Source organism: Macrobrachium rosenbergii, chromosome 53 (genome assembly GCF_040412425.1).
Source record: "Macrobrachium rosenbergii isolate ZJJX-2024 chromosome 53, ASM4041242v1, whole genome shotgun sequence".
In the NCBI taxonomy this organism is placed as follows: Eukaryota; Metazoa; Arthropoda; class Malacostraca; order Decapoda; family Palaemonidae; genus Macrobrachium; species Macrobrachium rosenbergii.
The window spans coordinates 46198001-46220458 of record NC_089793.1 but is presented as its reverse complement, the minus strand read 5'-3'; the positions used below and the strand labels follow the sequence as shown (position 1 = coordinate 46220458).

The window sequence follows — 22458 nt, the reverse complement described above, 5'->3', positions numbered from 1 at the left end:
TAGAGTAAGTCGGTAATTTGTGGTAAAGGCAGAAGCTGTTGGTTGAATTGTCAACCAACTTTGGCCTGAATAAATTTTATTTCAAACTGAATGCAATGCTGTTTTATTGCTTTTGAGACAAATTGTGTCCAGATGATTATTGCATTGTGATGTTTATTTTCCCAGAGCAGGCTTATTTTAGAGTTGAAAAATGCATATACTTTAAAACTTGAAATTATTTTGAATTTCTCATTCTGTGTTTTTTATGAATGGTGCTATTCAGAACAAGTTTTCCTCAGATTTTTTATTTTATTTCAGAGTTTTCCAAACAGAGGAAATTTTCATCAGATCCTAACCAGGATTGAATACTGTATTGTACATACAACATCCTGTGGAAATGCTCTTAATCAAAGAAGAGAAGGAGAATTTAGAGGAGGATCTTACTGAAAACACAGATGAAGGCTCTTTATTTGCAGATCCCTTCTTAGAAGTCAAGGCAGAACCAGAGTTTTTAGACCATAGTGAATTTGATGTGAACTGTTCATCTCAGTCTGTTAAGTATGAGGACAACTCTCCAAGCTGTGATGATGAAAGTGGAGTGATCTGTATTGCAGAAGAAAACAGACATTTGAGTAGAACAGAAGTATTTTCAAAGAGAAGCAACACAGCAGGGGAAAAACTATATACATGCTTTGTATGTCAGAGAAGTTTTTCTGGATCATGGGATCTCACAAGACACATGAGAACTCATACAGGAGAGAAACCATATAATTGCTCTATATGTCAAAGAAGTTTTTCTTGTCAAAGTCATCTCAAAACACACATGAGAACTCATACAGGAGAGAAACCATATACTTGCCCTGTATGCCAAATAAGTTTTTCACTTTCAAGTCATCTCACAAAACACACGAGAACTCATACAGGAGAGAAACCATTAATTTGCTGTGTATGCCAAAAAAGTTTTTCTGAATCAAGTAATCTGAAAAGACACTTGAGAACTCATACAGGAGAGAAACCATATACTTGCTCTGTATGTCAAATAAGTTTTACGATCTCAAGTCATCTCACAAAACACATGAGAACTCATACAGGAGAGAAACCATATACTTGCTCTATATGTCAAAGAAGTTTTTCTGAATCAAGTAATCTGAAGACACACATGACAACTCATACAGGAGAGAAACCACATACTTGCTCTATATGTGAAAGAAGTTTTTCACGTCAAAGTCATCTCAAAAGACACATGAGAATTCATACAGGATAGAAACCATTCACTTACTCTTTATGTCAGAGAAGTTTTTCTGGTTAATGTCATCTCAGAACACATGAGAATTTTTACTAGACAGAAACTTTATACTTGATCTTTGCCAAAGAAGTTTTTCTGATTCTGAAATTCTCAAAGTACACATTAGAAATCATTGTAGAGAGGACATTCTCTGGTCCTAATGTAAAAAAAAAAACTTAGAAACTTTCAAATACTTTGAGATTTTGCATGAAAATTCGTAGTATTGAGAGGCCAATTAAATGCACTGAAGGCCAAAAATGTTTTTATTATACCTCTGCACTCAAAAACTTTTTGAGAACTCTCATTGGAGAGAAGCCATTCATGTTTCATGAATGCCAAAGGAGATATTTTGAATCAAGGTGTCTCAAAAGGTGTGAGAAAACTCATTTGTTCCAACACGATATGCAAACCATTGGTCCTTTATATTAGGAATTACTTTCAGTGAAGCTGGAAAAGGCCGTTGAACTTTCAAACAAGGTGATTAGACAGTTAACTACCGTCCGGGAGGTGGGAGTCCCGCCTGCACAGATGTAAACACTCTAATTTGCTTTCGGCTGTCGTGCGATGCAGATGTGTTTCTTGCTCTCTGCCTTGACTGTTGTTGAGCTGTTTTCCTGGTGGGATCTTTTCTATTTTCCTTGTTTTAATTGCTTTGTGTGTTTGTCATTATGCAGGCTCATGAAGGAAATAAATCTTGTAAGCCCATATTCCCCCACCTTGTGTGCCTTGGGGTTGGCGGGAAGACGTGTAGTAGCTTCAGGTCAAGTACTGATGTGGACCCGTGTGCCCTTTGTCCCCTTGCAGGGGGTATGTGTGTTCATGAGCATCTACTTGTACCGAGTGTTGCTCCTGGTCAGCTGAGCAGTGGGTGAAGTTTGAGGGGAGGAAACAGTAAAAGGAATCCTTCCAAGGCATCGTCTGAGGGTTATACGCCCCCGATGACTCCCTTGCTGGCTAACCCTTCGGGATAATTTCTTTCTCCCGGCAAACTTCCCCTTCTGGCTGCCTCTCCTTCGGAACAGGACTCCCCTTCTTCTTCTTCACTCACTTCATCAGGCGTGGAATGACGGTGGGGAGGGGGCACAATCGGGACGACTTCTTCTTGAGGCCTTTCTTCTCCCCAGGGGCGGGGGAGATTCTTCCCCCCAGAGCGAGGAGACTCCCTCCATTGACCCGACTTTTTCTTCGGGTTTGGAGGTAGAGGCTTTTCATGGGGGACAGGCTATGGATCTGAGTACAACCTGCTCCACCTGGGTCTTCCTTGCGTCCCATCACTGGAGGGTCTCCAAGCTCAACTGACTGGTGCTCCAGTGGTAACTTACGTGGCAGCTACCGCTACCACCAGCACTGTGACCATGACAACTTTCGCCAAGATACCGGTGACTGTCTCGTCTCACCTGGGGACCCAGGTGACCGCCGTGCCGGCATTTCAGCATGCAGTGCCTCTGGCTCCTGGCTTCTCCATGATCCCTCTGTCCCAGCCAGGATCCTCCATGATGGTGACCTCTTCTGTGCCTGGCTTTGCTGGCTCCCAGGATATCCTGGCTGCTACACTTGCCCTGGCTATCCCAGTCACCCCCATCATGGCTCCTGGCTTTCCTGGCTCTCGGCCTCTCCTGGCTCCTCCACATGCCCAGGCTGTTCCAGTCGCCCCAGTCGATGCTTCTGGCTTCCCTGGCTCCCGGGATGTAGGCTACTGGCTACCCCAGTCACTGCTGTTGATGCATCTGCTGCCCAAGTCGCTCCCGCTACCCTGACCACCCTGGCTGCTTCTGTGACATCTGCTGCTCCCTCCTGGATAGGGGACTTGACCGCCATCCTGAAGAAGATGATGAAGAAGTCAAAGAAGAGGTCTGGGAAGGTGTCATTGTCTTTGTCTTCATCGTCTTCATCTTTGTCATCGTCGTTGTCTGCTACCTCCTCCCCTTCTTCCGAGGGTCTTCAGTCAAAGAAGAAGAAGGCTGCCTCTCCCCCCTAAAAAACCCCATTCTGGGACTTCCAAGAAACTGCCTCCCTCACAGGGGAACAGTGGGATCTCTCGTTGGCTCTTCCCATCTTTCGGGTCAGGGAACTGAATCGATGACCCTGTGTCTGGCGTTTTGGGAGCTGTGGGCGTGGAAACCTCAGGCTGCACACCTGTTGCCACGCTTAAGAAGTCTGCTTTGAAGGCTGGCACTGTGTTGGGTGCTCGTTCGAGAGCCACTCCGAGTATCCAGGCCTCTAAGGAGACTCCGGTATCCCGAACCAGTACTGGAGAGTCCGCTCACCGTACCGATTTGGGCACAGGACGGGAGAATGTGCCAAGACATGCAGGTGTTTTGGCTCTGCTTGCTGGCACTGCCTCTAGTGCCAAACCAGGTTCCCAGGTAGGTGCTTCAGTCTCTCGAGTCTGAGCATCTGGTGAGACAGAGAGGTGGTCCCCTGTACATCTTCTAGTGAGTTTCCAGCCTCAAAGAAGACTGGACTCGTCAAGAGGACAGTACAAGTTCTTGCCAGCCAGCCACATGTTCGACCACACCTAATCCCAGATCACATTCTTGTGATCAGCCTGGCTTGGTCGAGTCAAGCTCTTGGCTCGGCTTGCGTGAGCTGCTATGCTCTCCTCGGGACAACGTTTCACCGAGGCAAAAGCGCTCTCCTGGACCCGGGTTGCTGTCATCACTGCAGGTTGATGACCGCTCTCAGCCCGATCCCCCTCGCCTGTCCCCTCAACCTCCTAGGTTTCCCTGGGAGGGGTGAGTCAGACAGGAGGTACTCTGGAGACTCCTCTACCCAGAGTTCGACTAGAAAGGCATACATTCCTACCTTCCTGGCTTGGTCCTCGGATCGACTAGGTTGTACACCCACACAGTGCAGGAAGGATCCAAGGGGTCTGCAGAGGTTTTTCCCTCCTGCTGGGAGAGTAGATTGGGATGACCACACCCTAGAAGGATTCGAGGGTCCTCTCCCCCAGGATGTAGACACCTTCGAAATACAGAGGTCATTGAGCTGATTCATCAGCATAATGACCTTGGGGAAGAGACTATGGCCTCATCTGTGGATCGTTCTTTGCACCTTGAATCCTTCTGGGGTCTGAAAAAGGCCCAGGTCTCTCGCTGCAGCAGCTTACTGTGGAAGGAATCTCTCTCTCACAGCAAGAAGCAGCGACCCTGGAGGTCACCGCTATGGTGGCTATCCAGGCAGTCTCTTGGCTGGGTCTGTGGTTATTCACAGTATACAAAGTGGCTGCCTCCTTGGGCACTATTGTGCCTGGGGAGGACTCTGATTTCGGGAGGCTGTGCCAGTCTGCAGGTAGAGCTATCTCTTACCTTGCCCACCAGACGGCAAACCTGTGGGCGAACCTGGTGTTAAAGAGATGAGACGCTGTCCTTTCTCGTTTTGCCAGGTCTGTAGGTCCCGTTGCTGGGTTCTGCCTCTCACTTCCCTAGAGAGCTGGTAGATGCTGCAGTGGACAAGCGTTGGGCCAAAGAGAGCGACCGCCTTGTCCATCAGGCGGTGGCCAAGACCTTCGGGTCTTCACGCTCCACTGCGGCTCGGCCTTTGGGCTAGGCTAGCACTTCCTTGGCCCCCAAGAAATCCCAGACTTCGAATGGTTCCCGCAGGAGCATCCATCCTTCTTCTGCCAGGAAGGGTGGGCAGTTGTGCCCCTTTCAGCCCTCTTTCCATTCCGGTAAAGGGGGCAAGGCGAAAAAGAAGAAGGGGAAATGCTAGGGGCAGCATTCCCCTCCAACTGCTGCCAGTGGTGGGGGGTGCCTATCGAGCCACTGGGCAACATGGCAGCGATATGGAGCCAAGTCCTGGGTTGTGGATGTCCTTTGAGAGGGATAGCTACTCCCCTTCGAGTCTCGGCCACTCCTCACCAACTCTCTGGTTTGTCTCCGTACCTACATTCTTGGTTCAATGAAGGATCTTGCACTGACATAAGAGGTGCAAGCAATGCTGAGCAAGGGTGCTGTGGAAGTCGTGTCGGATCAGTCCCCAGGCTTTTACAGCCGCCTCTTTCTCATGGAGAAAGCTTCGTGGGGCTGGAGACCGGTCATAGATTGCTCTCCCCTGAACTGATTCGTTCGCCAGACTTGGTTCACGATGGAGACGGCTCATTCCATGCTCGCCTCCATCAGGGAGACGGCTCATTCCATGCTCGCCTCCATCAGGGAGAACGACTTCATGCTTATGGTGAACCTGAAGGATGCATACAGTAAACTCCCCATATTCGCGTTCTCATGGTTCGTGGACTCACGCATTCGTGGGTTTCTCTGTGGAACATATCTAGCCATTTTTCGCGGAAAATTCGCCCATTCGCGGTATTTTTCACTGAGAAATATTCACTAATTACTGTATTTTCATATAATTTTCATGAATAAATGCAATTTTTGTGATAAAACTATTAAAATACTCAGGTATAAGCATTTTTACAGAGTTTTTCTTGGTTTAAGCTATCAAAATGGGCAGTTCTAAGTGTTTTTAGAGGGGTTTTAAGTATTCCCGGATTTTAGCTATTCACGGGGGGGTGTGGCACGCATCCCCCACGAATCCGGGGCGTTCACTATATTTCCAAATACCCATCCATCCGTCCTCCCACAGTTACCTCCGCTTAATCCTCGGGGAAGCGGTGTTCCAATTCAGGGCACTCTGCTTTGGGTTCTCGACCACTCCCCAGGTGTTCACACGAGTGTTCACCGTAGTGTCAGCTTAGTCCTATTCGCATGGGATACGTCTGTTGAGGTATCTCGACAACTGGCTGGTCCTGGTGAGCTCCCACTCGTAGTTGCTTCAGGAAAGGTATCGGCTCATCAAGTTTTGCCGTGGTTTAGGGATTATAGTAAATCTCAAGAAGTCAGATCTCACTCCCCAAGCAGAGGATAAAGTACCTGGGCATGCTGATATATACGGTAGCAGCAAGTCTTCCCCTCGGACTCTCGTATCAGCAGGTTTCAGGAAGGCAGCACAGCTGTTCCTGTCTCGACAGGAGCAGCCAGCTTAGCAATGGCAAGTTGTCATTGGTCACCTGTTGTCATTGAAGAAGCTGGTCCCTCATAGGTGTCTACATCTTCGGTCCCTGCAGTGGCGACTGAAGGAGTATTGGTCCCAGTCTCAAGATCCCCAGTCCTTTCTCATCCCTCTTTTGGAGAAGGTGAGAGAGGACCTAGACTGGTGGATGGATGACAGAAACCTCTTAATAGGAGTATGCCTACATACTCCCCCTCCTGACATGCTCCTGTTCTCGGATGCATTAGCCAAGGGATGGGGCACATACCTGGAGGAGTTGCTGACTTCAGGACTGTGTCACCCCGAGATGACAAGCACTTTCACATCAACATCCTGGACCTTAAGGTGGCCTTCTTGGCTCTCCAAGAGTTTCAGGATCGAGTGATGGGACATTCCGTGGTGTTGATGAGCGACAACACCACGGTACAGTAAACCCCTGTCTTCGCTTTCTCACAATTTGCGGACTCACCTATTCTTGGATTTCTCTATGGAGCATATATATGCATTGTTTGCTGAAAATTCGCCCATTCGCGGTATTTTTCATTGGGAAATATCCACTAATTACTGTATTTTCATATCATTTTCGTGACTAAATGCACTTCTTGTGATAAAACTATTAAAATACTCAGGTGCCGAGGTAGTGCTTGAGTTACGGTAATTCACCTTACGGTAATTCAATTTTGCGATGGAGTAAGCAATTAGTACCAATAAGACAATATTTATAAAATGTTTTGTAAATTTCACTCGGGCGCAGGCAGCGAGAGAGACCAAATGACAATAGACCAACTTATCTCTTTATCCCATCTTCTAGTTAAAAAAAGTAAAAGAGAATGATAAAAGTATTGTTAGTAACGTTATACTCTTGCATAAATGTGTACAGCCATAAACAACCGAACGAGAAGCTGCTGTTTTGCTTTTAAGTGAATCGGATAACAACAGCCATTTTGCTTGTATTTCAACCATCGTACGGTAGTAAACATTTACTGTAGTTATAGTACAGATGACATTAAGTAGAATGAGACTGATATATTTTTACATATACCCTTATTTGGTATGGATAAAAGATCGGCAAGGAAATATACTGCTAAATTTAAGCTGCAAGTTGTAGCTGAAGCTGAGAAAACGATGTTCAACTGCTAATGACTATAAATTATCATGCATAGGCACCATGGATGAAACTCGACCGTAATTAAAATTGGAGAGAAAGTATTTTAATCAAAACTACTGGATATGAATGAACACATATAACTGCCTTTTTTACGCCGATAAGCGATAATTATGTAAAACTCATATCATGATGAAATCAAGTGAAAATAGCGAACGGAATCTTGATTTTTTTCACACAACAAACATGCCCCCAAACGTCCAGTGTCATCTATTAACAAAAAAATAGCTAAATTAATTTCATGAGATGTATTTAAGTTATATTTCGACCTAAAAACACTCCGTATAATGAAAATACAGTAACCTTGCCCCATATAAATAAAGTATCTAGAGATTCATTTACACTAACTAGAAGCAAGAAAAGCACTCTGAACTGAGTTATATACGGCGAAATAAACTTACCGTGTAATCGATTTCCAAACCAAAACATTGATAGCTATGGTTGCAATTCATAAAACAAAAGCAATATAAGGATATGTACAATATTATTGGATAAGTGAATTAAAGCATAACATTTTAAAAGATTCGTGGAAAAGATGCTTATTCGTTGTGTTGATGTTTGTATAATACGATATTAATGTGTGAATATAGAGTACACCTATTCACAGATTTCTCTATGGAGCATATATACGCATTATTCGCCGAAAATTCGCCTATTCACAGTATTATTCACTGAGAAATATTCACTAATTACTGTACAGTATTTTCATCTCATTTTCATGACTAAATGCACTTTTTGAGTTAAAACTATTAAAATACTCGGGTAGTGCTCGAGTTACGACAATTCACCTTACGCTAATTCAATTTTGCAATGGGGTAAGCAGTTAATACCAATACAACAATATTTATAAAATATTTTAAAATTTCACGCTGGTTCAGGCAGCAGCGTACAGTCAGGCAGCGAGAGAGACCATATTACAATAGACAACTTCTTTTCCTCCATCTCTTATCCCATCTTCTAGTTAAAAAAAGTAGAAGGGAATGATAAAAGTATTGTTAGTAACTTTATACTCTTGCGTAAATGAGTACAGCCATAAACAACCGACCAAGAAACTGTTGTTTTGCTAATCACCGAGTCGGATAACAACAGCCGTTTTGCTTGTATTTCAACCATCATACGGTAATACACAGTTACCGTAGGTTATAGTACAAATGACGTTAAGTAGAATTGGACTGATATATTTTTACATTATACGCTTATTTGGTATGGATAAAAGATCGTCAAGGAAATGTACTGCTAAATTTAAGCTGCAAGTTGTAGCTGAAGCTGAGAAAACAATGTTCAAGCTGCTAATGACTATAAATTATTGTGCATCGGCAGCATGGATGAAACTTGACTATAATTAAAATTGGAAAGAAAGTATTTTAATCAAAACTACAGTGCAAGAAAGAACACTTTAATGCTATTTTTACGCCAATAAACGATAAATACATAAAGCTTGTATTATGATGGAATCAAGTGAAAATAGCAAACGGAACCTTGCTTTCTTTTACACAAACGAATGCCTCCAAACGGCCAACGTCATCGATTCATCTGTTAATGAAAAAAATAGGTAAATTAATTTCAGAACAAGACATACTTAAGTTATATTTCAACTTAAAAACACATAGTATAACGAAAAATAACCTTGCTCTATATAAATATGTAAAGGCTCGCGAAGGTGATCTTTGAAAAGTTGGGTCAGCTATTCGCAGGGTCCATTTTCACTACACGCAGCAGATAGGAATCTGCTGAAACATTCGCATACCACAAGGGTCGAAGAAACCTCCTTGGTGACAAGATACGGCCTGGCAAATGCGTTTTCAGCAAAGAACGTTCTAGAAGCTGAACCAGTTACAAAATCCGGTTTTTGAAGGATGCTTCTTAATAATGTATGGTGTGTACGTGTACTTCGTGACGCCTCGAAGTACAGAGGCGTGTCTTGCCGATCTTTGACCTCGAATGATGTCATACAAAAGTACGTTCGTTCGTGCGTTACATAATGAATATAATGGGAGGAACCGTTGTTCGAATTGGACTTGTGAGATCCGATTCATGTGTGTCTGAAGATGTGAGTGATTTTTCACATGGAGACTGTCCCAGAGGACTTGTGGAGTATTTCTGTTCCACTCCATTCCTATTCCTTTTTCCTCTCTCCCTCCTACGAGGATGAGAGTGGTATGACATTTGAGATGACCTGTTTTAATTGATTGACGTGTTCATGTTTTGACAGATGAGTTATTTTCTGTAATTGGGGGTTTATGATTTTGGAGCATTATTTCCTTAGAAGATTTTCTGATAGTTATGTGAAACATTGGATTTCATTCGTCGTAATTTTTAAGAAGTTATTTTTCGTTGATTTTGTCAATAAAGGGTTTTAGTTTTGTACTTAGTATCTCATTCCAGTAGTCCTTAGATTTTAGTTAGGGAAAGATATAACTTATGATGCCAGCTCACGTTACTGCTATCACACAATGTCTCGGGATAAGCGAGATCAAACCTCTGTTTATAAAACAGAGACTTAAATCAAGTATAGGCTCAGAAATGGCCGTTACAGTTTTTGGTGGCAGCGTAAAAGGTAGCGTAAAAGATAGCGTATAAGGTAGTTAGGGCAGTTAGAAGGTGTTAAATAATTAGGCATGTATACGTTTCCGAAGAGACATAAATTAGTGTTGGCATCTCAGGATAGGATTTTGTGGGAGTCAGCAGTTGCTGGGGGCGAGCTGCGAGCTTCTCTCTCGCTAGCTAGTGTTTGTGGAGAGTGTTTTGGGTAGGGGGTAAAAACTGTGATATTGTGCAATAATTGCGATATTAAGACCGCTATGCGTGTGTTAAAACACGTGAAGACGCGCGAGTGTTTTTTGTTTCTCTCTCTCTTCGCTTGATGGAAATTCGCGCGCTGCTAACGTAAGTGTTGTGATGTTATCTTTTTCTTTTTTTTTTTAGTTGGGTTGATGTGAAATTGTCCTTTTCGTTGTGTTGTAACTGGTGATAGGGACAACTGTGTGTTTTTGTCGTTGAGTTTTGACTAATGTTTCGGTTGCAACGAGTGTGTTACGTCATCACCACGGTGACATAGTAGTTGCGTCACGAGTTTGGGCGGAGCGTCTTGCTTGCTCTGCCACGCCTAGTAAAGCGCTGAGCGTATTATGGTGTGTTGTATTTTCTTTTCTTTTTTTATAGCAATCTGCGGTACGCATCGGCGTGTATTATGTAAGGGTGATATTTGGTTGTTGGGTTGTTTCTGGGAACTTTAATATTTGGGTAATATCCTACGTGATATTTATGAGTTGCGGGGTGCAAAACAGTTTTTGCACGAGTGTGTATGCACTTCTTGGTTTTTGTAGTCACACACGTATGTGCGTGTGGGTATGTGTGTGTGAGTATGTGGGCAGAGCGAGCCCCGAGGTTTGGTGTTAGCATTTTTTCTGTAAGCGTCATCAGGCCTTCGATGCATTGTAAGAGGGTGGGAAACGAATTTCTCTTTCTCTCTCTCTCTCTCTCTGTGCCTGAGAAGCGCTTTCCCGTTTTTTTTTTTTTTTTTTTTTGGCCTTTTATAGCTTGGCCTTGGGAGAAGTGAACTTGACCTTTTTTTTTGACTGACTAAAGAGGGAGTCAGAGTGAATGATGAGAAAGTTAAAGCCATTGTGAGTTTTCCAGTTCCCAAAACCAGGAAACAGATTCGTTCGTTCCTAGGTATGTCAGGTTTCTTTCGCCGTTTTGTGCGGAATTTTTCTACAATAGCGTCTCCATTGACAGATTTGTTACGAGAAGACGTTAAGTTTGTTTGGGGTGATAGTCAGCAATTAGCTTTTGAGAAGCTTATGAACGCTTTGGTGAACCCACCAGTTTTGAAGTTTCCAGATTTTAGTCAACCATTCACCTTAGTGACTGACGTGAGTCAGGAAGGTATAGGTGCGTGTTTGATGCAGAAATTTGAGGGGAAATTACACCCAATTGCTTTTTATAGCAGAAAGTTCAAAACGCGTGGTAGTAACGAAAGGCTGATGTCAGTTGTGGACAAGGAGGCTTTCGCAGTCGTCTCTAGCCTTGTTCATTTTAAGATGTTGTTGTTGGGAAATAAAGTTGAGATTTTTACAGATCATCAACCGTTGTTAGAGCTTTTTAATAAGCCAAATTTGTCGCCCAAGAGAGCACGGTGGTTCCTAACATTGAGAGATTTTGATGCAAACCTCAAATACATTGAAGGTAAGCATAATGTAGTTGCAGATGCATTGAGCAGATACTTTCCGGTTGAGGATGAGGAAATACACACCGAATCCTGTGTGGGAGAAGAGAGTAAATATTTGGTGTCTAATGTCTCTGATATTAGTAGTTCTGAGATATCGCATGTAGAGGACATACACGTTTCTACAGTGCATACTTCGGGGAGAAATAGTGAGTCGGCAGTCTCGGGAGAGATTGTTATTCGTGATAGTGAGAGTAACGCAGTGTGTTATATTACGGGTGAAAATGTCACTTGGGACATAGGCTTGCTCGAACATAAGCAAGATGAAGATAAATTGTTGTCAGATGCTAAGGCGTTTCTTAGGGGAGTTTCACCGAAGAAAGGGTATAAGTTGCCCTTTTCTGGTCTAGAGTTGGAGAATAATTTATTGGTGAGAAAAGTTAAGTATAACTTGCGAAGTACTCGAAGCATGGGTGAGATTACACAAATCATCGTGCCAGAGAGTCTAGTACCACAAGTTCTAGACATTGTACATTGTAAATTTGGTTCGCCTCATTTAGGTGTGGACAAGACGTATGAAAACGTCAGGTCAAAGTTCTTTTGGAAAAATATGTTTTCCGCAGTAGAAGCCTTTGTGAAGAAGTGCGCTATTTGCAATGCGAATAAGCCAGCGACGACAGTGTCGTGTCGTTTGGGTTCATATCCCATACCACATAGGCCGTTTCAGAGAGTGCATATGGATATTCTGGGTAACTTCTCAGAGTCCGCTTATGGGTATAGACCCTGGGTTGTATGGTTGTTATGGTAATGGGTAGTTACGGGTCATTTTTTTTCCTTTCGGGTGTTAATGGGTTGTAAATGAGCATGACTTGTAGTTTGTTGTAATTCAGGAGGACGTTACTCCGTAGAGTTTTACGAATTTTTAATAGTTCGGGTTCATTGTGATTTCTGATGTAAGCTGCAGTACTTAGTGTAAATTGTGTGCAGAATGCCGTAGAGTTTTGTAGATATATGAGTTTGAGTTTTTGTTTTTTTTATATGGATCGCAACTGCGGTTAGGGATTTCATCGTTCGCACTTGGCGATAGAAATGGGTTACTTTGAGTTAATGGTTTTCTTTCATATGATTTTGGGAATTGTGACATGGGCTAATTTCATACGAGATTTGACCCGTGTGTTATTGTGTTATTATGTTATTATGTGTTTTGTCGTCTGACACAATATCTTTGAATATAGAGTTACAGAATAAGGGTTTGTTGTTTAGGATTTTGTTTTGGGGAGGTATTTAGTATATCGGACCGAACGGGTCTGATCTTTTACGGGTTGGGATATGTCAGTTACGATTTCGGAGAGGTTTAGGAAGGTTTTGATAGGGATATCGAATTCGAGTATTTGGGTTTTTTCAGTTCTCTTTTAAAATATAAGGGAGCTGTGCCATGAGTAATTGTAGTTGTTAGGATCGTAGGAGCGATTGCCATTAAGTCAATTGCTATGGTGTTGAGAATTAGTCAGGTATTGCAAAATATTCGCTAACCAGAGTAGAACCTTGATGTCTTTTACGAGATATGATACCTTTCAGATGTTTAGGATTGCCTTTCGTTGTTGAGTACTTTTTTCTGTTGGATAGAATTTTTATGAATAGTTCCTTAGAGTTAGTGTACTTGATAGTGAGTTGACTGTGGAAATTCCGGGTACCAACTTGGAATTGTTTCACATTGAGAACATATGACCTTTGCACTAGTAGTCTTATTTGGTTCAGTAATAATATGGTATAGGGAACAGACGAGTTACTTTTTGGTATGACTGTCGATATGACCGACTCACGGAAAATACCACTTCCTCGCAATGGAGAGGTTGGAATAGCTTCACCGTCCTCAACATATGAGAAAGCTGTCAACGTTACTTCTGCACTTTGGAGAGATGTCGGGCAAGATGTCTTCATGTTGCCGTACTTTCGAGGAGACGTTGGGTTGGCGCAAAAAGGATTTGCGAGCGCCACTTTCAACAGGGCTTGTGCAGTTGTGAGCCATTCATTTTCGTCGGATCGCTGGGAGACGCAAGGATACATTCAGCTTGGACTGGTGCAGTCGCAAGCCTTTCATCTTGGTTGGATCACCGTTGGCGTGCGCAGTCGCAGGCCTTTCGTCATGAGGGCAGTACCAGGAGTGAAATCGTCTAGATTAATGTGTTTCTTGAATGAACTGGTTGTGCTATAATATCTGTGTTATAAGATATATATGAGTTTTGCACCTAGACATTTTGAGGTGGGGTCCACCTCAGGTGCGTGGACCGAGCAATCTGTAAAGACTCGCGAAGGTGACCTTTGAAAAGTTGGGTCAGCTATTCGCAGGGTCCATTTTCACTACACGCAGCAGATAGGAAACTGCTGAAACATTCGCATACCACAAGGGTCGAAGAAACCTCCTTGGTGACAAGATACGGCCTGGCAAATGCGTTTTCAGCAAAGAACGTTCTAGAAGCTGAACCAGTTACAAAATCCGGTTTTTGAAGGATGCTTCTTAATAATGTATGGTGTGTACGTGTACTTCGTGACGCCTCGAAGTACAGAGGCGTGTCTTGCCGATCTTTGACCTCGAATGATGTCATACAAAAGTACGTTCGTTCGTGCGTTACATAATGAATATAATGGGAGGAACCGTTGTTCAATTGGACTTGTGAGATCCGATTCATGTGTGTCTGAAGATGTGAGTGATTTTCACATGGAGACTGTCCCAGAGGACTTGTGGAGTATTTCTGTTCCACTCCATTCCTATTCCTTTTTTCCTCTCCCCTCCTACGAGGATGAGAGTGGTATGACATTTGAGATGACCTGTTTTAATTGATTGACGTGTTCATGTTTTGACAGATGAGTTATTTTCTGTAATTGGGGGTTTATGATTTTGGAGCATTATTTCCTTAGAAGATTTTCTGATAGTTATGTGAAACATTGGATTTCATTCGTCGTAATTTTTAAGAAGTTATTTTTCTTTGACTTTGTCAATAAAGGGTTTTAGTTTTGTACTTAGTATCTCATTCCAGTAGTCCTTAGATTTTAGTTAGGGAAAGATATAACTTATGATGCCGGCTCACGTTACTGCTATCACACAATGTCTCGGGATAAGCGAGATCAAACCTCTGTTCATAAAACAGAGACTTAAATCAAGTATAGGCTCAGAAATGGCCGTTACAAATATAGTATCTAGAGATTCATTTACACTAACTAGAAGCAAGAAAAGCACTCTGAACTGAGTTAAATGCGGCGAAATAAATACTGCGTAAACGATTTCCAAACCAAAACATTGATCTTTATGATCGCTATTTATAATACAAAAGCAATATAAGATTATTATATACAATATTATTGGATACAGTGAATTAAGGAATAACATTTTAAAAGATCCATGGAAAAGGTGCATATTTGTTATGTTGATGTTTGTATAATGATATGTGAATATACAGTACAGTATAATGTAGGCTACGCTAAATATATATATATATATATATATATATATATATATATATATATATATATATATATATATATATATATATATATATATAATTATGGATCTTTATCCTCTGTTGTATGTTTTTAGTCTCTCACTTCTTACCTTGATTTCCTCTTAAGTGTGTCCTTACTGCATCGTTACCGCACTGATGTGCTATTTCTTCTGGATTAATTATTTAAGTATTGATATCTCTCAGGAATGCGTATAGGGATGAGATTGGTAATTTCTTCACTTTAATTAGTACTTAGTTTTATAAAGATCAGTACAAAATTAAGAGGTTACAGTGGTATAAAACGAAATCACTCTAGAGTAATTAACTCGACTCAGTCTATATGGGGAACACGGAAGCGAAGGGAGACGTACTCTCCCTCAAAGGACACAGTCTTGATCTCTTCTCCCCTGGCGATCTCCAGCCTGTTGAACCCCTAGAACTCTTGTTATCTGCAATCTCCACCTCCTTCTAGTCCTATTGGAAGGATTTATCAGCAAGGCCTCCCCTTCAAATAGTTGATTGGAAGGACTGTAGTGGGTGTGATTCAAATCTCTCTTTAGAGGACTTGATTGGAGGTGATCTTTGGAGGGTGTGTGAAAGACCCCTCCCTAGTATGTTTGATTGTAGGGTGTAGAAGTACATCACTTTGTCCAGCCCCCAATTTCCTGGAATTTCCATGAAAATGCCTCCTGTGAAGGCGGGGTTATAGAACCAGCTGCTGTAAGCTTTTTGGCTGTGCTGACTCATGATTTGGTTAACTTAATCTCGAGGCCACTACTTCCCACTTTTATGACCGTTTTTATGGCTTTAACACGATATACTGCTTTTGAGTTCATGCCAAATCCTGCCTTGATCAGCATATTGGAATCATGATAATAACAACAGCTTTTAGGCATTATCACTGTGCTCTCTGCCTCTCTTTTTATTCTTATGTCTCTCTCCCTCTCTCTCTTTACTGTCTCTTTTCTTTTCTATCTAATTTCCCTATATATTCTACATCACAACATATACAGTATATATACACACAGTACAGTTGTTTGAAGTTAGGAATGCTTATCAAGAAAGTATGGGATGTTCACCTAATCAGATGATTTTTGGGCGAGACATGAGAGGTCCATTGAAGATTCTTGCAGAAAATTGGGAAGAAAATCAAGAGGAAATCCAATGAGAATATGTGAAGAATTTGAGGAAAAGGTTAAGAGAATTAGAAAATTCTCTTTAGAAAATCTGAAAATAAGTCAAGAGAAATGAAAAGAAGATATGGTTCTATGACTAAGCTAAGAAGTTTTAGTATTAGACAGCAAGTTCTAGTGTTCTTACCAGTGAAAAGATTTCCCCTTACCAATAAATTTCAAGGTTCTTATAGGATAATAGAAAAGTTAAGTGATCGAACTTATGTGATTGAAACACCAGGAAGAAGGAGACAACAGAGGAAGATACATGTGAATCTTTTGAAACCTTACTTCTCAGAGACTAAAACTGAAACAGTGTCAATAACACAGACAACTTCATCTACAGAGGACGATGATGGCTACGAATTGGGAGCTGAAAGCAAGATGAACAATTCTTCAATATTGGAAAATTTGGAGGATAAACTAAAACATCTGAGTGTTGAGCGAAGTGGTGAATTAAGTGAGGTGATTAGAAGTTTCCCTGAAATTTTTGCAGATGTACCTAGGCATACCGATCTGACAAAGCATGAGATAAAGATCAGAGAAGATGGAAACCCTTTTAAACAGAGAGCATATCGCTTATCACCTTTTCATCAAGACGTTTCGAAGAAAGAAGTTGAATATTTGTTGCAACATGGATTAGCAGAACCCAGTTCAAGTCATTACAGTTCTCCTTGTGTGTTAGTAAAGAAAGCAGGTGGCTCATTTGGGATATGTTCTGATTATAGGAAACTGAATTCCATCAGTGTGGCTGACAATTATCCCTTGCCTCTTATAGATAAATTACTTGATAATATTGAGCAAGCCAAATTTGTCTCCAAGATAGACTTGTTGAAAGGTTATTATCAAATTACCTTAGATGCGAATGCTAAATACACTGTTTTGACATTTGGTCTGATGAATGCACCTGCAACATTCCAATGAGTGACGGATCAACTGCTAGGATCCATAGAAGGAGTGGGTGTATACCTTGATGACATTGGTATTTTATTCTAATACATGGGAAGAAGAACATCTGAAGGTTTTAAGGAAAGTGTTCAAGAAACTATGGGAAGCAGGACTAACAGTCAACTTACAGAAAAGTGAGTTTGGAAAGGCAACTGTTCAGGATCTGAGATTTAAGGTTGGAAAAGGCCTTCTCACTCCTGTTGATGTTAATGTAGAAACAGCTACAAAGATTTTTGTGCATGGCTGGATTTTATTGTCGATCTTGACCGAATTTCTCAGCCATCGTAGCTCCCCTGACTGATTTTGCAACCCTATTGTGTAAAAATAGAGAATATTTTTGGAAGGAACAATGTAATTGCATTTCATTGAACCTTTTGTGAATCGTTGGATTCAAACACGAGATAACTAATCTTCTAGGGGAAGGATTTTCACAATATTGCCTTGTAAAATGTACATCTTTCCATGATTTTGATATGTTCACTATTCTAGTCATCAGGTGTTCTGTGTAATGATAATAATTGTTGAAATATCTATGTAGTGAATGTCAGATCTCAAAAGAGTTAGTGATTTAGATAATATAACAGCGTAATTTAGAATGAGTAATATGTTTTAATAATAATGTAGTATGTAATCGTGCATTTTGTCTCCCTGCAAGAAGCGTTCTGTACTCGTGATTTCGTATGTCGTGTTTTGATTCAGCTGTCATCACAAAAGATAACGCATTAACAAGTGAGGGAACGGCAACTGAGTCGTGTAAGTTTTTGTCTCATACGAGAAAAGACGAATGATTTCGCAGTGTTTCAGGTACTGTTCTGAAAACCAACTTTGGTCCTTCATCTTGTTTTGAAAGCATGCCATTTGTGACTAGCCAGCTGCAGTCTGTTTTGATCATGTTGAGATTTTGTTAAGTGCTTCGAGTTATGTGAGCCTTTTTGAGAGTAAATGCGCATATCTAGATTGATTATGTGATGTTTTGTAGGACTGCGTTGCACTGATCATGTATTGTTCAGACATGTTAGTTTTGGCCCCAAAACGTTTTGCTCAAGAAATGACGTCGTCTAATTGTTTTGTTTCTAACTGAAATCCAAAAATTGGCTCATTCTGATTTCAGAGATCATTTGTATGGCTCCCTCACTCTCTCTCTTTCTTCAAAAGAGGGAAGTTATTAACATAAAATATTTGTGTGGTCATTGGTATTAATCTTGGCTTTTGAGATCTGAATGTAGGAAAAGTGTTTAACGGCACCTAACAAAAAAGTGTGTTTTGTGAATCTCAAGCCACTGCATTTCGGGTGATTTTGCAAAAGTTTTCTCAATCTTGTGTGAAGTAAAGTGAACTTTACTTATTATTACCATGGTAAAATAAGGATTAAGAAATTTTTGCCTTTATGAAATTATTGTTGGTAAATCTTTTGTGTATTTTTGTGTGTTCTTGTGTTTGCAATCTCTTAATTTTTCACATTTTATATATTGGTGATCTAACATTTATTTACTTAGCATTTTAAATATTTCTTGATAATTTAACATCGCATACTTGATTTAATTTTCATTTACTAAGATTTCTGTTCAAATCTTGAGTAATTCTTGATAGTTTAAATTTTGCCTGATTAATTTAATTTCTTGATAAATTAAATGTTTTGTGATTTAGTTTTTGTAAGATTGTAGAAGAGAATGAGGCTTGTTTTTCCCGCCGGAGGGAAGGTTGGCATCTCCCTCCAACCGAGTCAGTATGCAACTGGCGCTCTTGTAGTAAGCATCACTGCAATACACGCATCATTGGACACAGGGGTTTTATTACAATCCTGCTCATCTAACATCTTACACGGCGCAGTGAGTTACCTATGCTTACACGTGGAAAGCAGAATGCCCACCCCAAGTAGACCTACAGTAGCTGCCCGAAGGCCTACTGGCCTTAGAGGCTCCTATTCGCCGGCTCATAATGCTGCACGTATGCAACTATGGCTGGTGCAACAGCAACGTACTCCCAAGGCCCTCCAAACTGGTATCGCCAACGCTGCCCTATCTGGAACACGTGGATCCCCGTCTAGGGTGCCAACGTCAGCAGCTCCCGAGAAATGTGAAATGGAGATGTTGACGGCCACATTTCGATCATGGTGAAGGTCAATGGAATGTTGGCTTCAACTTTGCAAGGTGCCGGCCAACAAGACAGTCCATCACGTGAGACTGTATTGCACACCGGTGCTGCAGCGTGCCCTCGATGCCAGGTACAGTGCATCAAACTGGAGTACCCTTTCGACTGAGGAGGCACTGGATGCTGTCTCATAAGTCGTCCTTTTGTGCATCAAACCAAGCAGTTCAGTGGTTAGAGTTTTTCAGCATGACACAAGGCCATAACAAAAGTATCAGTGATTTTTCCTTGTGTAGCTCTCAAAAAGAGAGTTTCAGTGCCCTAATTGTAATTTGAATCTTTCAGAGTATATGCTGTTAAAGAAACAGTGGGATATTGGATCAAGCGTTACAATAACAATTATTTCAATTATGAGTCATTTGCAAGTGTTGATGCCCTACGGGCAATGTGTTGCGTGTTCGAGGCTGCCAAGCAGGATGCCAGTGGTAGGCAGCAAGATACAGAAATTGCACCAGTAGAGTTTGAAAGTAGCGCAGCTGCCATCCCCGAAACGGCTGCTGCACACGGCAGGAGGAGCCAACCACCAATGGACCCCATCACCATTAGGCGCATGTGCAGGAACTGAGGAGGTAGTCATGCCCCTGAGAGAAATGCATGCCTGGCAAGGTTGCTGATTTGTCATAACTGCCAGAAGACCGGGCACGTCAAGAAACGCTGCGGAAGCAAGAAGGTACCGTCGAACCCCAGGTGGTGACAGGGGCAATCGTCACTGCATCACATCACCCCTCCCAACAAACTGTCCTGGTCAGGGTGGCAGAGAGAGGGGCCCAGGTTCATGAACGTGAGTGCCGTCACTGATACAGGGGCTTGAGTATGTGTTGCAGGCACGGAGATGCTGTCATTTTTCAACATAAGGCCTGCACTGCTGCAGTGTCGGGCTGGCTTAAGAGATGTCGCCAACTTACAGCTGGAGTGCCTGGGAACAGCAGTCTTTCTGATCTCCTTCAGGAATCATACAAGTGTATAAGAGGTTAATTTCGTCAAATCGGCCAAGTCGCTTTACCTCTCTCTTTTTGTGTGTAAAGACCTCAGACTTGTCCCAAACGACTTTCCACACCATCTTCCAAGTCCAATATCAGCGAGTGGATCTACTGACACAACCCCACCACCCAGACCTTCATCAGTTCCGTTACCACCCATCAAAGAGAACGTCCCATGCTTGGAGCAATGGTTACTCCAACACTTCTCGTTGACGACATTCAATACGACCAGGGAGCCATTACCAGTGATGATGGGGGAGCATCACCACATCCATCTGATGCCGAACACCATGCCATACACATGCCATACTCCTTCAACTGTTCCCAAGCACTGGGAAGCCGAGGTGAAGACCCAGCTTGAAGAAGACATGCAGAAGGGCGTCATCAAAGAAGTCCCCCCAGGAGAAGCGACAGAATGGTGTGCAAGAATGGTCATGGTGGCGAAGAAGTCAGGTCACCCGCGACGCACAGTGGACTATCAGTGCCTGAATGCCTACTGCGCCCTTTGACATGGTATCCGGCATCCCCCAACACTCCTATAAGACAACAGCTGATGCTTACTGGGGATTCCACCAGGTGGAACTCGACAAGGAGAGCCGCCGCCTGACAACGTTCATCACGCCCTGGGGCAGCTTCCAGTACCGCAGGACCCCCATGGGCCATTGCTCTGCCTCGGATGCCTATACGAGACGATTCGACGACGCCATCAAGGACATACCCCAGAAGTATAAGTGCATAGATGACACACTTCTTCATGACAGTGGGGTTGAAGAAGCCTTCTGGCACACAAACGACTTCTTGGCAACGTGTGCAGCAAAGGGCATCACACTTAAGCCCGAAAAATCAACTTCTGCAGGAGAGAGGTAGAATTCATCGGGTTCTATTTGGGTTGGGAGAGCTATAACCTTACTGACGGCAGCTTTGCAGCATTTGCAGCATTCGGAAGTTCCCTATGCCGCCCAAGCCCACAATTACCGACATCAGGTCATGGTTCGGCTTTGTTAATCAGCTGGCACCATTCCTTGTGGCTGCCCCCATCATGGAACCATTCAGGGACCTCCTGAAGAAGAAGCAGACAGGCAACCACATCTTCTGGGACAAGTGTCTGCAGGAGGAATTCAGAAGTGCTCAGGACACCATCTGCAAGCTGGCCAGGGACGGCCTGGCATACTACGATAAGTCCAGCCCTACGGCTGCCCTTACGGACTGGAGCAGGGAAGGCATAGGATTCGTCATCCTCCAGCAATATTGCAGCTGTACAGCTGCTGATATGCCATTCTGCTGTAAAGATGGGCGGAGAATCACCCTCTGCAGAAGTAGACACCTGTCCCCTGCCGAGGGCGGGTATGCTGCAGTAGAAGGGGAGGCCCTGGCTGTGGTTTGGTGCCTAAGGAAGGCTAGGCTGCTTCTGCTGGGATGCCCCAACCTCATCCTAATTACTGACCACCAACCACTAGTCAAGCTCCTGGGGGACAGAGCCCTGGCAGACATTGACAACCCCAGGTTGTTCAGGCTAAAAGAGAAGACCCTTCAATACTGATTCGCCATTAAATATCTACCAGGAAAGAAAAATTGTGCAGCCGACTTCCTGTCTCGCTTCCTTGCCCTGCGTGCTGCCCCTGATGACTGTGACGTTGAGCTAGAGGATGATATGGCAGCTGCCGTCACTGTGGCAACGACCGAGACTCTACTTAGGGAGGGGCTCACGATGGATGAGAAGACCGTCACTGCAGCGGCGGCCAAAGATCCAGTATATCAGTTGCTGATGGCGACAGTGTCTGCAGGTGACTGGCCCTTGCAGATGGCACAGGAGGTGGCCTGCCTTAAGCCATTTTATGGTGTGAGAGATCGCCTCTCAACGTCAGAAAATCTAGTGCTCTACACATATGAAGATGGGTGCGTATGACTGGTGATTCCAGAAGAACTTCGTCAGCAGGTGTCAGCAAGTCTACATGCAGGTCATCAAAGGCTCGACTCCATGCTCAGGAGAGCCAGACAATCTGTTTATTGGCCTGGCATGGAGGGCGACCTTCAGCACCACAGTTGAACAAGTGCGTTATTTGTGACACGCATGCTCCATCCCTACCTGAGGAAGTGATGGTCATCGCACCACCTCCAGAATAC

General features: G+C 42.9%; 1 protein-coding gene across 1 annotated transcript; it reads left to right on the top strand.

Moving 5' to 3' along the window:
• Nucleotides 1-376: 376 nt before the first annotated feature.
• Nucleotides 377-1243, top strand: LOC136834124 (zinc finger protein 774-like). The gene has a single exon (XM_067096382.1). The coding sequence runs from the start codon at nucleotides 377-379 to the stop codon at nucleotides 1241-1243; it is 867 nt and encodes a 288-aa protein (XP_066952483.1).
• The last annotated feature ends 21215 nt before the right edge of the window (nucleotides 1244-22458 follow it).